The 13,586-nt window shown below is 40.9% G+C and overlaps 1 protein-coding gene across 4 annotated transcripts in view; it reads left to right on the top strand.

Annotated features, from left to right (window-relative positions):
* nagpa (N-acetylglucosamine-1-phosphodiester alpha-N-acetylglucosaminidase) overlaps positions 1–13,586 on the top strand; it is a 53,335-nt gene that overhangs the window by 31,716 nt on the left and 8,033 nt on the right. For 3 of the 4 annotated variants that reach the window (XM_048528908.2, XM_048528911.2, XM_048528910.2), the window contains 3 exons: positions 673–878; positions 4,461–4,508; positions 8,111–8,239. In XM_048528908.2, coding sequence (XP_048384865.2) covers positions 673–878; positions 4,461–4,508; positions 8,111–8,239 — 383 coding nt within the window. The remainder of the gene's footprint in view (positions 1–672; positions 879–4,460; positions 4,509–8,110; positions 8,240–13,586) is intronic. The other variant, XM_048528909.2, reaches the window with a different exon arrangement.

Genomic DNA, 13,586 nt, shown 5'->3' with positions numbered 1-13,586 from the left:
GAAATGAAAATTTATGAATTACCTTTTGTGATGGATTGACTTGTGACTACCTCATACCCTTTCTTTATTGAAGAGTATATTTGGTGTTTGGGCTAAAAGCAAAGTACTACAGATGTTGAAAATCTGGGGAAAAATCAAGTGCTGAACAAACTCTCAGACATAACAGCATCTGTGGAGAGAGGAACAGTGATGTTTTGAGTCCAGTGCAACTCATCATCCTTGAATTGTTAGTTCTGTTTCTCTTCCCCATAAATGCTGTCAGACCTGCTGGGTATCTTGTTTTCTCGTACCTCATTTTGGCCTGTAACATTGAAAGTTTAGCTATATTGGGGTTTGTTGAGCGGTTAATAAAGAACAGGCCGGAGCCAAGTTGCTGCTTATAACATGGAGGACACCATATGTTTGTAAATCATTAGTCATAGATATTGTGAGAGAGAGAGAGAGGTATCAAAACAGGAGGCAGAATTTCAATATACCAGATAGGTAAGTACAAGTGTGAAATAGAAGGTAATCTTCAAGCAAGACATCTACTCAAGTTTTCTAAATTGTGAACTCTAAACATCATTATAGTTTAATCAGTTTATGAAAACCTAAATTAAACAGCAAATATTAATGTCTTGTTTCTGTCAATTAGTTACAGTCATCTCCCAAATCAATTATTTTCTTCAACAGTTCACCTGACCCGATGTGGCGCTGCCCTCGGTCTGTTTCCACAGTCGTGTGTGTTCATGAACCTGAATGTGCACCTCCAGACTGCAGTGGCCATGGCGATTGTTTACTTGGAGATTGTTACTGTACAGGCTTTTGGTCTGGCCCAGCTTGTGACCACCTCAACTGTGGGCCCTCAAATTGTTCTCAACATGGAATCTGTTCTGAGCGTACGTGTTGATTTATATTTTTGTTAACTAAATTGATAAACAGAAACAATTGCAAGTAGAAAATGCTTTTCATTACCATGAGACTTCACAATGCACATTCTAGCCAATGAAGCACGATCAAAGGTATAGTCACTGTTGTTATGTAGTCACAGCAACCAAGTTACAAGTTGCTCTCAAATTGCATCTGTTAATGGCAAGATTGGTTTTAAGATTGAGAGGTAAGTATTGTTCAGGACACAAGGAATAAGCTCCCTTGTAGTTGTAATAGTGCAATAGAATCTTTTGCAAGCATTGGAGATCAGGTAGGGCGTCGGTTCAACACCTTAGCCAGTGGACAGCATTTCTTCGGCTCTGCAAAGATCAGCCTTATTTTTGTGCTTAATTTCTAAAAACAGGAATTAAAAGCAAAATCTTGAAATTCAAGAATAAGGTGGTTACTTGCTGGCCCAAAGCTGACACCCATGGTCAACTTAACTAAGAATGTGGTATTAGGAAGCAATAAACAACTTGTAACTGTGATGATATTCTCCCACTTTAGTTGTAGTTCAAAGGCTAATATCTGGATTTTGTTCTGAGTGGTTAACTATGACATTAGTGCTTAGTTAACCAAAGATATTCCATAGCCTTAGAAGACCATAGGACTGCTCCTTCCTTAGAGAGACATGACCAGCAGTGAGTTTAATCTGAGAATCACCACACCTCGGTAAAGTTGAGAAGGCGAGGCCTTTACAGTGACCTCAGCCAGTGCAGGAATTGAACATACATTGTTGGCATCACTCTGCCTTGCAATGCAGCTGTCCTGTTTACCGACTATAACCGAAAGTGTAATGCCATTATGGAAGCTAAAAATGATTTACATTTTGTGTACTGGCCGTGACAAGCAACTACATTCAGGGGAATCTAATTGGAGTCTTGTCCAATTTCTTGAATCGAGGAACTCAATTTTCAGTGCATCATAACACCAATTTAGAAAAATCAAATTCTTCCTCATAATTCAACTCCTGTGAACAGATACTTCACAGTCCAATAAAGACCAGTGCTTGAGACAATTTACTTGGTACATTTGGCAATTATGACTTTCTCTACCTGAATATAAAAGCAACAAAGTAATGTTGAACCTTTATAAAGTTCTGACGAGGCCGTAACTTGAGTGTTGTATCCTACTTTAGGCATCAAACTTCAGGAGAGATGAGGATGCTTGCAAGGATGTAGAGGAGCTTTATCCATTCCAGCGATGAGGAATTTTCATTACAAAGTTGGAAAAGTTGTGGTTGCACTCGTTGGAGCAGAGTAGATTGGGGGATGATTTTATTCAAGTGTAGGAGATTATGACAGGATTTGATATGGTTGATATTTTTGTTAAAAAGAATTCTCATTAGCTTACGGTTCAAGAACTAGGAGATTCAGGTTTAGAGCAAGAGATACAATGGGGATGAGAAAAAAAAACATCTTTGTGGATCTACTGGTAATCACCTGGAATTTACTATCTACAAGAGTGATGGAAACAAAGGATGATCCATGATTTCAAAACGGAATTGGATGAACGCTTCAGGGAAATAACTTATAGGAATGTAGGGGTGGGATAGGAATTGGGACTAGCTGAACTGCTGTATGACCAACTGTGCTGTGACTGACTCTTAAGCGATTATCCTGTGTATTGAACAAGTCCTTATGAGAATTCACAATTTTAATTCTCACCTGATCTCTTCTCCCAATCAGTGCTTTACAATTGATTATTCTATTGTAATCCCAACTGATCTTACTCCTAGACAAGCAAAACCCCAGACTGAAATTTTGCTTGATGGATGATTTGTTTTTATTTTAATGAGGTGGACTGTTATTGAAACACAAGCATGTAATGTTTCTGAATTTGGTTTTACAATAAAGTGAATTTATTATTCAGAAGAAATGAAGATAAAATAGAATACATAAAACGGATTACTGAAAACACAAATTTAAAGATTTGAAAACACATGGTAAAAATACCATTCATCCCAACAGAATCCCATTAGAGTACTCTCACCAAAAAAATAATTCTGTACATTCAAATTCAGCCAGGCCTTTTGCAAATTTGTAAACTGAAACTACAAAGCTTTCTTTCCAAGCCCTAGGTGCTCCCCCTAATCAACAGAAAAGATCAATCTTGACCTTATAAAATGAAAACCTAATGCACAGCTTTTTAATTTGGAAGTTTTGTAAGCAAACTTGTAACCAAATTTCCCATAAGGCCATAAGACATAGGAGTGGAAGTAAGGCCATTTGGCCCATCGGGTCCTCTCTGCCATTTAAATCATGGCTGATGGGCATTTCAACTCCACTTCCCTGCACTCTCCCCGTAGCCCTTGATTCCTTGTGAGATCAAGAATTTATCAGTCTCTGCCTTGAAGACATCTAACGTCCCGGCCTCCACTGCACTCCGTGGCAATGAATTCCACAAGCCCACCACTCTCTGGCTGAATAAATGTCTCCTCATTTCCGTTTTAAATTTATCCCCTCTGATTCTAAGGCTGTGCCCACAGGTCCTAGTCTCCCTGCCAACTGGAAACAACTTTCCAGTGTCCACCCTTTCTAAGCCATACATTATCTTGTAAGTTTCTATTAGATCACCCCTCAACCTTCTGAACTGTAATGAATACAATCCTGGGATCCTTAACCGTTCATCGTACGTTAAACCTACCATTCCAGTGATCATCCGTGTGGACACGCTCCAGGGCCAGTATGTCCTTCCTGAGCTGTGGGGCCCAAAATTGGACACAGTATTCTAAATGGGGCCAGATTTTAAAAATTTAAAAGTCTAAGACAAATGATTGTGAAACATAAATCACATAATTTGTCTCAGTTTATTCTTCATTTTATATGCAACACAAATAATCTCTCCCTGCAGTCTTTATTGTACACAGGATTTTTAAAAAGTTTTATTTTATATTTGTTTCCTTAATTTGTGATGATTTCTTGTTTACACCTGTGCTTTTTCAAGTTTTCTTTGTTCCAGTTAAAGATCTACAGAGGTTAAGTGTTTAAAAAATGTTAAACTGTTCACTGATTAGTATTTTCCTCTTTCTTTACGAAACTTCTTTTTGTAGTTACTCTCTTCTCATGTCCCCAGCAAGGTTTTCTGAATTGATCTATCTTAAACAAATCTATTATAATTGTTTCATACTGGTATCTTTTTAGTTATGATCTTAATGCTGCTTTCACTGCCAAATACCTAAGACAGTAGTTTAAGATTAGAGCCAATGCTACTATGTCCAACGCTATTTGTGGAGTGTAAACCATTGCCACCTCAAACAAATAACGCACAAAAATTCTTTTCACAGCTGTCATTGTGATTTTCCTTTTTTGATATTAACTTCTAGCACATTGTAATATCTGATATGTGATCTATTTTCACTGCATTATGTTTTCATCATCATTGTATTTTATAAATCTGTTTATCAGGTTGGAAATCAATACAGTTCTATTATAAATGTTACAGGCTGTAATTTAAATTGGAGTATAAGAACAGATTTTCCAGATACACGTTAGATGTATTTACATTTTTTAAAGCTAGTAATTTACATGGCTTTGCTGTTTATCATGTAGATGGGTGCCTTTGTGATGCTGGGTGGATGGGACTCAATTGTAGTGATGGTGAGCATATCTTTATTTTTCTCATTTAATATTCTGGACATGGTAAATTTCATTTTCTTACTCTAATATTTATTTTGAAGTTCTGTTTTTTTTTTAAAGTTAGAATCTGGAAAAGTATCATGAGTTGCATTAAAATGCATGTTATCATTCAATGCATTTGCAGTTTAGAGAGAATTGTATATTGAGGCACTAGAGTTTATAACACAGGGATGGTTTTATTGAAGATTAGAACATCCTAAGTGGTCTTGACTGGGTGGACGTGAAAAGGATATTTACTCTAGTAGATGTGTCTAGAACTAAGGGACACTTAATATTAGAAATCATCCTTTTAGAACAGAGAAGAGGAGGAAGAAAATTTCTGAGCGTTTTCAATTTTGGAACTCTCTACCGCAGGTGGTGGAGACAGGGTCATGAAATACTTTTAAGGTGGAGGTAAGCAGACTGTTTTTATGCACAGGGCTTAAAATGAAAGGGGATGCATGAATGTGAAATGTGAACAGAAACAAATAAGCCATTATCTTAATTAGTAACACAGCAAGCTTGAAGGCTGAATGGCCAGTTTCTGTTCTTGATTTGTATGTTGAAAAAGATTGTCTGTTCTGGAGAAAAGAAGGTATGGGTTATTTTTACATTCCAGGGTGATTTTTGAATAGTTAGCAGTGCCCACTAGTGCTTTGTGGTTCACCGAGATCTCGCAGTGGATGGCTGAACAGGTTGTTGGTTTCCATGAGCCTTGGACTTGGAAGATGAGATGATGGCCATATTGCGGAATCCAGGTTGAAGAGAGACTAATAGTTTTGTTTCCTTCAAGAACTCCTCACAAAAGCTTGATAAAGGATTAAGGATATTCACTCATGATGGGACTCTGATCACTGTAAACCCTTTCAATGCATTAAAAATATTTTTTAACTAATGCTAGATTCCTCATGGGTTTTCAATCTTGTTACTATTCATTTCATTTCATGTGTAATTTTAGTGAACAACTTATGTCCAATGTGAATTTCATTTGGGTAATTAACTGAAGTTGAATTACTGGGGTCTAGGGCATCAAAGGTGAATGTGAGGATTTAGCTATATTAATAGCTGCATAAATTTTAGAAAATAGAGGGCCAAAAATGAGTTGACATTTTGAAATAGCTATTGTAGGTGAATTAGAACTTTTTCAGGGGTGGATAACAGAAGAAAGTAGATTTGAAGTATGAAAGGAGGATAAAAGTGCAGAGTTTTGATCAGTTGGCCATACCTATGATTGATAGAATGAGAGTAGAGAGTCCACAAGATGTCTAGAACAAAGGGGTGACGGTGAGTGAAGTTGACGGAGAGATGTAAAGGGGAAAGAACGTGATGAGTTGAGATGGGGGTTAAAATCACCAAACAATAAGCTCATTAGTGTAGAGAAGGGCGAAAAGTTGTAGAGGTAACTTGATAAGAACCTTAGCACACTTGAAAGGACAGTGGAAAATGAGTACATTGAAAGCAGTGAGAGTGGTGTGATACGCCAAGATGCTCAAAAGCGAAGACATTTCTAGAAGACCAAAGAGAGCGGTTCAAGCCAAGGTGCACCCTGTTGATGAGAATCACACTACCACTGGTTTAGTCTTGAACAAGTGATGGAAGCTGTACCTTAGTGAAGAAACTTCATGTAAGAAAAATGTTCTAATCCTTAAATAATGAAATTATCTATAATAAATTAATGGATGGCAAAATTGTCTTGTTCACAAGGGATTGGACATTCTGATAAGTTGACCTGACAGTACTTACAGGGTTGGTAGTGAAGGAGGTGAGTTGCACAGAAAGATGATTAGCAAGATTAGCTGCTGGCAGACTTGCTAGGCAGGGGTTTTGTGAGTGAAAACCGAAAGAACTGCATTGCTGTAAATCTGAAACGGAGATTGCTGGAAAAGCTCAGCAGGCCTGGGCAGCATCTGTGGAGAGAAATCTGAGTCTATGTTTCAGATCTGACCCTCAAAACTGGTTTTAATAGTGGATCACTGCTTGCAGTGAGTGCTGGAATGGATACCTAAGAGAAAAATAAGCCTAAGGAGGCAGGAAGAAAGTAATATGGCCCAGAAACATTGAAGGGTTAGGTAAAGGAAGTGAAGCGGCAAAGTAACCGAGAGTAATAAAAGGAGGCATAATGATGATGGAAAAGAGACGTCTAAGATGATGAAAGAAAATAAGTATTTTTTTAGAAAAGAGAAAAGATGAATGTAGAGCAGCAACCAGTTTGTCATGGTAGTGGACTCAAAACGTAAACTACATTAATTTTTGTGTAAATGGTATCATTACAACCCAATTGATAAACAGAATGTAGGAAATAGAAGTTTTAAGAAGTTCATTGTTAGTCAGAAGTTTATGGGGAAAAGGCGGTTTTGGTAGGATGGCCATGGAATAGAACATTAAGAAATTCCATGTTAAGGTGGATTAAGAGTTGAATCAAGAACCTGTTTGAGGGTATAGTATAAGATGCATTCTTGGAAGTGTTTTCTTTGACAGTGAACCAGGGACTGTTTTGTTTTCAGCCCTGCTGTAATTTTCTAGTAGGGAACAGACTGAAATTGAAAACGATTAGAATCGTTAGGCATAGACTAAATGTAAATCAAGGTCTCCAAGTCTCAGCAGTGGGAAAGAGATACAAGCAAAAACTTTATTTAAATCTTACCAAAGATCAGCAGGTCAAAGAAAGAAGTTGGACATTAGGGTATAGCCAAAGTAGACTAAAGCAGAAGTGTATTTCAGGGTAAACGTTCGGCACAACATCGTGGGCCAAAGGGCCTCTACTGTGCTGTGCTGTTCTGTTCTATGTCAAGGAAGGTCCAGACACTCGAAGCCAAGTTTTTAGTCTAATCTGGATCCAGATCAATCTTGATTTTCTCCACAATTGACAACAAAGAAAAACAGCTTAGAGACAGCTGTGGAGTTATTGTTTATTCCAGTGTAGTTCAGCATCGAAACATGGTCTTATTCCCTTCATGTCCACAAATTTGAAGCAAGCTTGAGAAAAAAATTCAAGTCCAGATCTTCCAGAACACTGAGGATAAGATTAGGTACTGGGTTTGAACTACTAGCATGCCTTTTTAAGCTAATAGTTACCTTGAAAGTTGGGGCTTAAACGCAATCGTGGTTAAATCTCCGAAACTTAAACATTTGTTGAGGATTTGGGGTGGGAAATGTCAACAGATGGTTACAGCGAGAGATACAAAATAGAAATACCCCTGGTAGCTACCAAGGAGCTATCTTGAAACTCTGAAACGATTGTCTAAACCTCTAAACCCAAAGAAGTAGAAGCAAAAATCAGACAGTAAATGTGAGTACAATTGAGACTGAATGTGATTTGTTTAGAAGGCTAAATTGCTAGTACTTGACAATTGCATGCTGGAAATCTTGTATCAAAACATAATGAACCACAGCATGTGATTCTTAAAACATTGCACCAATGAGCTAGTTTAAGTTCATTCACATTAATGTATTACTAAAACTTTTTCCAATTTGTTCCTTGTACTGAAAGATATCAAAATATAGTTCGTGTTTGATATGTTGCATATTCCACTAATACTATTCATTGAACTTCTAGCACATTTGTTGATTTCTTTTCTCAACAGTATGCCCTGATCAATTCTACGGATATGGTTGTAGCCAAAAATGTCACTGCATAAATGGTGGGGTTTGTGATCCTATACATGGTACTTGTACCTGTCCGTCTGGTTATCATGGAGACTTCTGTGAACAAGGTGATTTTATAGAATTGCAAATAAAATTCTATGCAACTACAGGAATCCTGCTATCAATTTAGAAATACATTCCTTACAATTAAAACTCTAGTAATCAACATCTTAACCACATGGTTATTCACCATAATCCAACCCAAAATATAATTGTCATCATTGACTTGACTGGACAGATCTGATGGGCAAGGCTAATGTGAAAAATGAATTTGTAGAGCGCATCAGGGATTGTTGCATAGAGCACTGCTGTACAACCTATTTGTGAACAGGCTATTTTAGATCTGTTAGCATATAGTGAGGTGCTATTCATAAAAGATCTCTGAATTGGGGATCGTCCAGGAATTAGTGATCTCAACATGGTAGAATTTCAATTTCAGTTTGATGGAAAACAACTTCGATCCCAGTTTCTGTTAGCAATAATTGTTTAAGACATAGCTTGCAATTTTAATAATTTCTGTTCCAGTTAAAATTAACACAATTTACAAATGAAGTTCACGAAATATGAATTGAAGTAGACAAATTTGAAAGAGTCATGAGCTTTAAGTTTATACTCAGTTTGGATTGGAATTTGAGATGTTGCTTAACTGAAAGTAAATGGCTTAGGTAAGAAAGTTGTACAGTTATATAATTTGCTGCCAGTGGATAGTGAAATTTAAAGTACACTAATAGGGGAGGCCATTAGTATAGTAGTAATATCGCAAATAATTTGGATCGCCATGCTAATGCTCTCAGTCAAGATTCATATCTCAGCATGGCAGACGATGAAATTTTAATACGATAAAACTCAGATATTAAAAGCTAGCCTAATAGTCACCATGTAATCTTGTTATTTGTCATAAAACCCAATTGGTTCAGTCATATCCTTGAGGTCAGGAAATCTGTAATCCTTATCTGGTGTGGCCTACCATGTGACTTCAGACCCAGAGCAATGTGGTTGGCTCTTAACTGCCCTCTGAAATGAGACTTGAAAACCACTGTCAAGGGCAATTGAGGATGGGCAATAACTGTTAGCCCAGCTGACAGTTAGTGCCCACATCTCTCTCTCTCAAAAAAAAATTGAACCCTGCTGTCTTCTACTGAACCATTGAACAGTGGGTTATACAGAGCTATCTTTGTATGCCAAATGTCATTTGACTTTAGGAAATACTGATCATTCCTACTCGTGAATGCTGACCTGTTGTCTCTGACCAATGCTTTCGGGGGACAGTGTATTTTAAAAGATGCTTTAGCTTTTCTATCATCGTCCCTGCGTTCGATGAATAAAGTTTGTCCAGCCACTTTGAGTGGGTGTCCACAATGACTAAAAATGTTGAGCCCATGGAAGGGCTGGCATAGTCGATGTGTGACTGAATCCAGGGTTTATCTGGCCATTCCCACGAATATGGGGGAGCTGCTGACAGCAATTTTGTTCTTGAAGGCACTCTGGCGCTGACCCACCAACGCGGCTATGTGCGCATCCAGTCCTGGCCACCAGAAATAACTTATTACCAACATCTTTGTTTAGGATATCCCTGGATAACCCTGGTGGAGTTCAGCCTGTATCTGGCAGCGGCGACCTTTGCTTTGCTCTTGCACCCCACAATAAAATGCAGTGCTGTATGTTGATCCGGTCTCAACGGGTCCAGAAAGGATTCAGTTCCCGTTGTGATGGCCCTTTTTGTTTCCTCCATCACAACCATCTGCTTTAGTTTTGCCAGGACATCCGCAGTCCGATACTATCAGCAGTGACTGGAAGGGTGTCAAGAAAGGTTAAAGCCAGAGCTGACTCTTCCACTGGCAACACCACCAGTGCTGTATCTGTTAACGGGAGGCAGCCGCCTCAAGGTAAACACATTTGCTAGTCCCATACCTCTCAGATGGTACTCGTCCACCATGGAATTCGACCTGAAGCTATCTGTGGCACGGCATCATTGAATTCCTATAGGGTGGAAACCGGCCATTTGGCCCAACAAGCCCACACCAACTCTCCATGGAGTATCCCGCCCATACTCACCCCTTAACTTATACCTGTGACCCTGTACTACCTGTGGCTAATCCATGGAACCTACACATTCCTGGACACAATGGACAATTTAGTGTGGCCGCTCCACCTAACCTACACATCTTTGCACTGTGGAAGGAAACCAGAGCACCCGGAGAAAATCCACACAGCTACGGGAACAATGTGCAAATTCCATGCAGACAGTTGCCGAAGGCTGGAATTGAATCCAGGCCCCTGGCATTAAGAGGCAATAGTGCCTCCCCACAGGCATCTTCCACTTGAGTAGCCGCTAGCAGGGGTTTGTGGTCTGTTACTTTTAAGAATTTATGTCAGTAAAGGTAATGGTGGAACTTTCTCATGCCAAAGATGACCACCAAGCCTCCTTCCTCTGTCTCGGCATATTTGAACTCTGCATTAGCCGGCATCCAGGAAGCATGCAGCATGCATGTTCTTATCCACTGGGCCATCTGTGAGCCAACACTACCCTGATACGGTATGGGAAGACATGGCATGTCAGCACCGGACCTTGGTTGGGATCATAGTGTACCACCACCTTAGGCAATGATAGCTGCTGCTTCAGTTCCCATTTACAAGGGGACTATTTTTCAATAGCAGATGTAAGAGTGCCAGGAAGGACACCAGGTTATATATGAAATTTCCACAGTAATTCACCAATCCAAGGCAAGATCTAAGCTCCGGTATGGACATGGGAACTTTTGACCACCCTCACTTTACCTTCCAATGGGTGTAACCTGATCTTGTCGACTCTGTAGCCCAAGTAGGTAACTTGGAGTGCCTGGAACATGCATTTTTTTCCCTTTTAAGGCATATGCCTGCCTAGCAGAAATGTCTAAGGACTGTGTCCAAGTTCTGTAGGTGCTCTTTATTGGTCTTCCCTGTTATCAGTATGTTCATCCAGATAAATGATGACCTCGGGGAGACCTTGTAAAACGTTGTCCATCATTTGCTGAAAAATGGCACATGCTGTTAATATCCTTATTAACAGTCTTGTATATTGGTACATATCCTTATGATATTAATTGTAGCATACCTCTGGGAATGCTCACCTAACTGCAATTGCAGATACGCGTAGTTCATGCCAAGCTTTGTGACTGATCACCCACATACACTCCTGCACTCCCGCCCCCATCCATAACTACAATGTCGTCTGGCTCATTTCCTGATGAAAACATTAACCATTGGCTGGGGTTTTGATGTGGGCTCTCTTAGTGGCACCCTCATTCAGGACATATCCTGAACAGACTATGCAATTATCCCCAAGGTGTCCCCTAAGCTCAGTCAGCATGGCATAGGTAGTTACTTCCATTGGCATACTCTGTCACTCAAATCCTCCACTTGCTGCATTTTCTAATGACAAAGTCAGTTGGAATGACTGGAGTCCAGTTGGACTTCAGCTGGTAGGTTCTTTTGCATGGTTACTTCATTTAATCCTGCATACCAAACTGCCTCTTAGTACTAATTAAGGGTTAAACTCATCTGCCACCGCCAGCCATTTTAACCTCATCAAAAATCCCCTGGTTCTTGATCTGTCAAGTAAAACTGATAGCGTCTCAGAATCAGGAGGCTTGGGGTCTTGATATTCCTGAAGTAAATCTGTAAAATCTTGAAAGATTTTAGCATGTGTTGCCTAAAGAAACGTTAGGTTCCTAATAACCAAAATAGCTGCAGGCCCACAAGCTGTCAGGAGAATTACCTTGACTCTGTCTTTTACCCCCGGTCCAGGAGCTCCCCACCTATGTTCAGGACGCCACCCATGCTCTCTGTCTCCAAGACTTCCAATACTCTGGCCCCCAGCACCTCAGATTGACATGGACATCCAATCCCCATACACTTGTATCCCCCATGTGGATGGCCTAAAAGCCCTCTGCTGCTTCCTGTCCCACAGGCCCAACCAGTCCCCCTCCACCTACACCCTCATCCACTTAACAGAACTTATGCTTACCCTGAATAACTTTTCCTTTTCACTCTTCCCATCCCCTACAAACTATGGGGATGGCTGTGGGCACCCATGTGGGCCCAAACTATGCCTGCCTCTTTATAGGACACGTGGAACAGTCCCTTTTTCGCTGTTGCACAGGCATCATCCCTCACCACCTCCGCTACGTTGATGACTGTATCGCTGCTGCCTCATGCACCCATGGGGTGCTTGAACAGTTCACTAACTTTTATGAACATCTTACACCCCAAACTCAAATTCATCTGGAACATCTGCGATACCTACCTCCCTTTCCTGGATCTCTCTGTCTCCATCTCTGGTAACCGTCTGAAAATTGATGTCAATTTCAAACCTGCTGACTCCCATGTCTACCTGGCCTACATCATCTCTCACTCAACTTCCTGAATACTCCCAATTCCTCCTCCTCCTCTGCCTCCGCCACATCCACTTCCAAGATGGAGCATTCCACTCCCAGACATCCCAGATGTCCTCCTATTTGAAGGACCGCAACTTCTCCCCCCACCTCCAGTGATCAAAAATGCCCTCAACGGCATCTCTTGCATTTCCCGCGCTTCTGCCCTCAAACCACCTCACCCATGCTCCAGTGGGGCTAAAATAAAGACAGTGATGCCCTGGTCCTCTCATACCACCCCACCAACCTCCCACATCTAGCATATCATCCTCCGTCACCGACAATCTGACCCCACAACCAAAGAGATATTTCCCTCCCCACCCCATCTCCCTTTCTTAGGGACCACCACTCTGTGACACCCTCATCCGCTCCCCATCACACCCGGCACCTTTCCCTGCAACCGCAGGAAGTGCTACGCCTGCCCCTCCACCTGCATCCCAAGGCCCAAAGCAAACTTTCCATGTCCAACAGGGGTTCATCTGTACATCCTCCAACCTTGTCTGCTGTATCCATTGCTCCCGATGTGGTCACCTCTGCATCAGTGAGACCAAACACAGACTTGGGGACTGTTTCATCGAGCATCTTCACTCTATACGTGATAACCAATGACACCTTCCGGTAGCTAACTGTTTTAACTGTCCCTCCCACTCCCTTGCTGACGTGCATCCATGTGTCACAATGATTGCCACAAGCAAACTGAAAGAGCAACACCTCATATTCCACCTCTGGAGCCTATAGCCCAATGGCCTGAACATAGAATTCACCAGTTTTAAAATCTCCCCATCCTCACCTATCTGCCCCACCCTTTGCACTGACCAATCCCTACTATAGCCCCCCCCCCCCGCAACCTGCATCCACCTATCACCATCCCACCTCCCCTTCCCTCCCCCAGTCCCACCCCTCCTCTCTCCATTTAATTCAATTCCCAGCTCCCTTCCCCCACCCCAGTTCTGAAGTGTCAACTTTCCTACCCCTCTGATGCAGCCTGACCTGCTGTGTTCTG

This window comes from Stegostoma tigrinum, chromosome 5 (genome assembly GCF_030684315.1).
Source record: "Stegostoma tigrinum isolate sSteTig4 chromosome 5, sSteTig4.hap1, whole genome shotgun sequence".
NCBI lineage: Eukaryota > Metazoa > Chordata > Chondrichthyes > Orectolobiformes > Stegostomatidae > Stegostoma > Stegostoma tigrinum.
The sequence above is the reverse complement of the archived record's forward strand: the minus strand, read 5'-3'. Positions and strand labels throughout refer to the sequence as shown.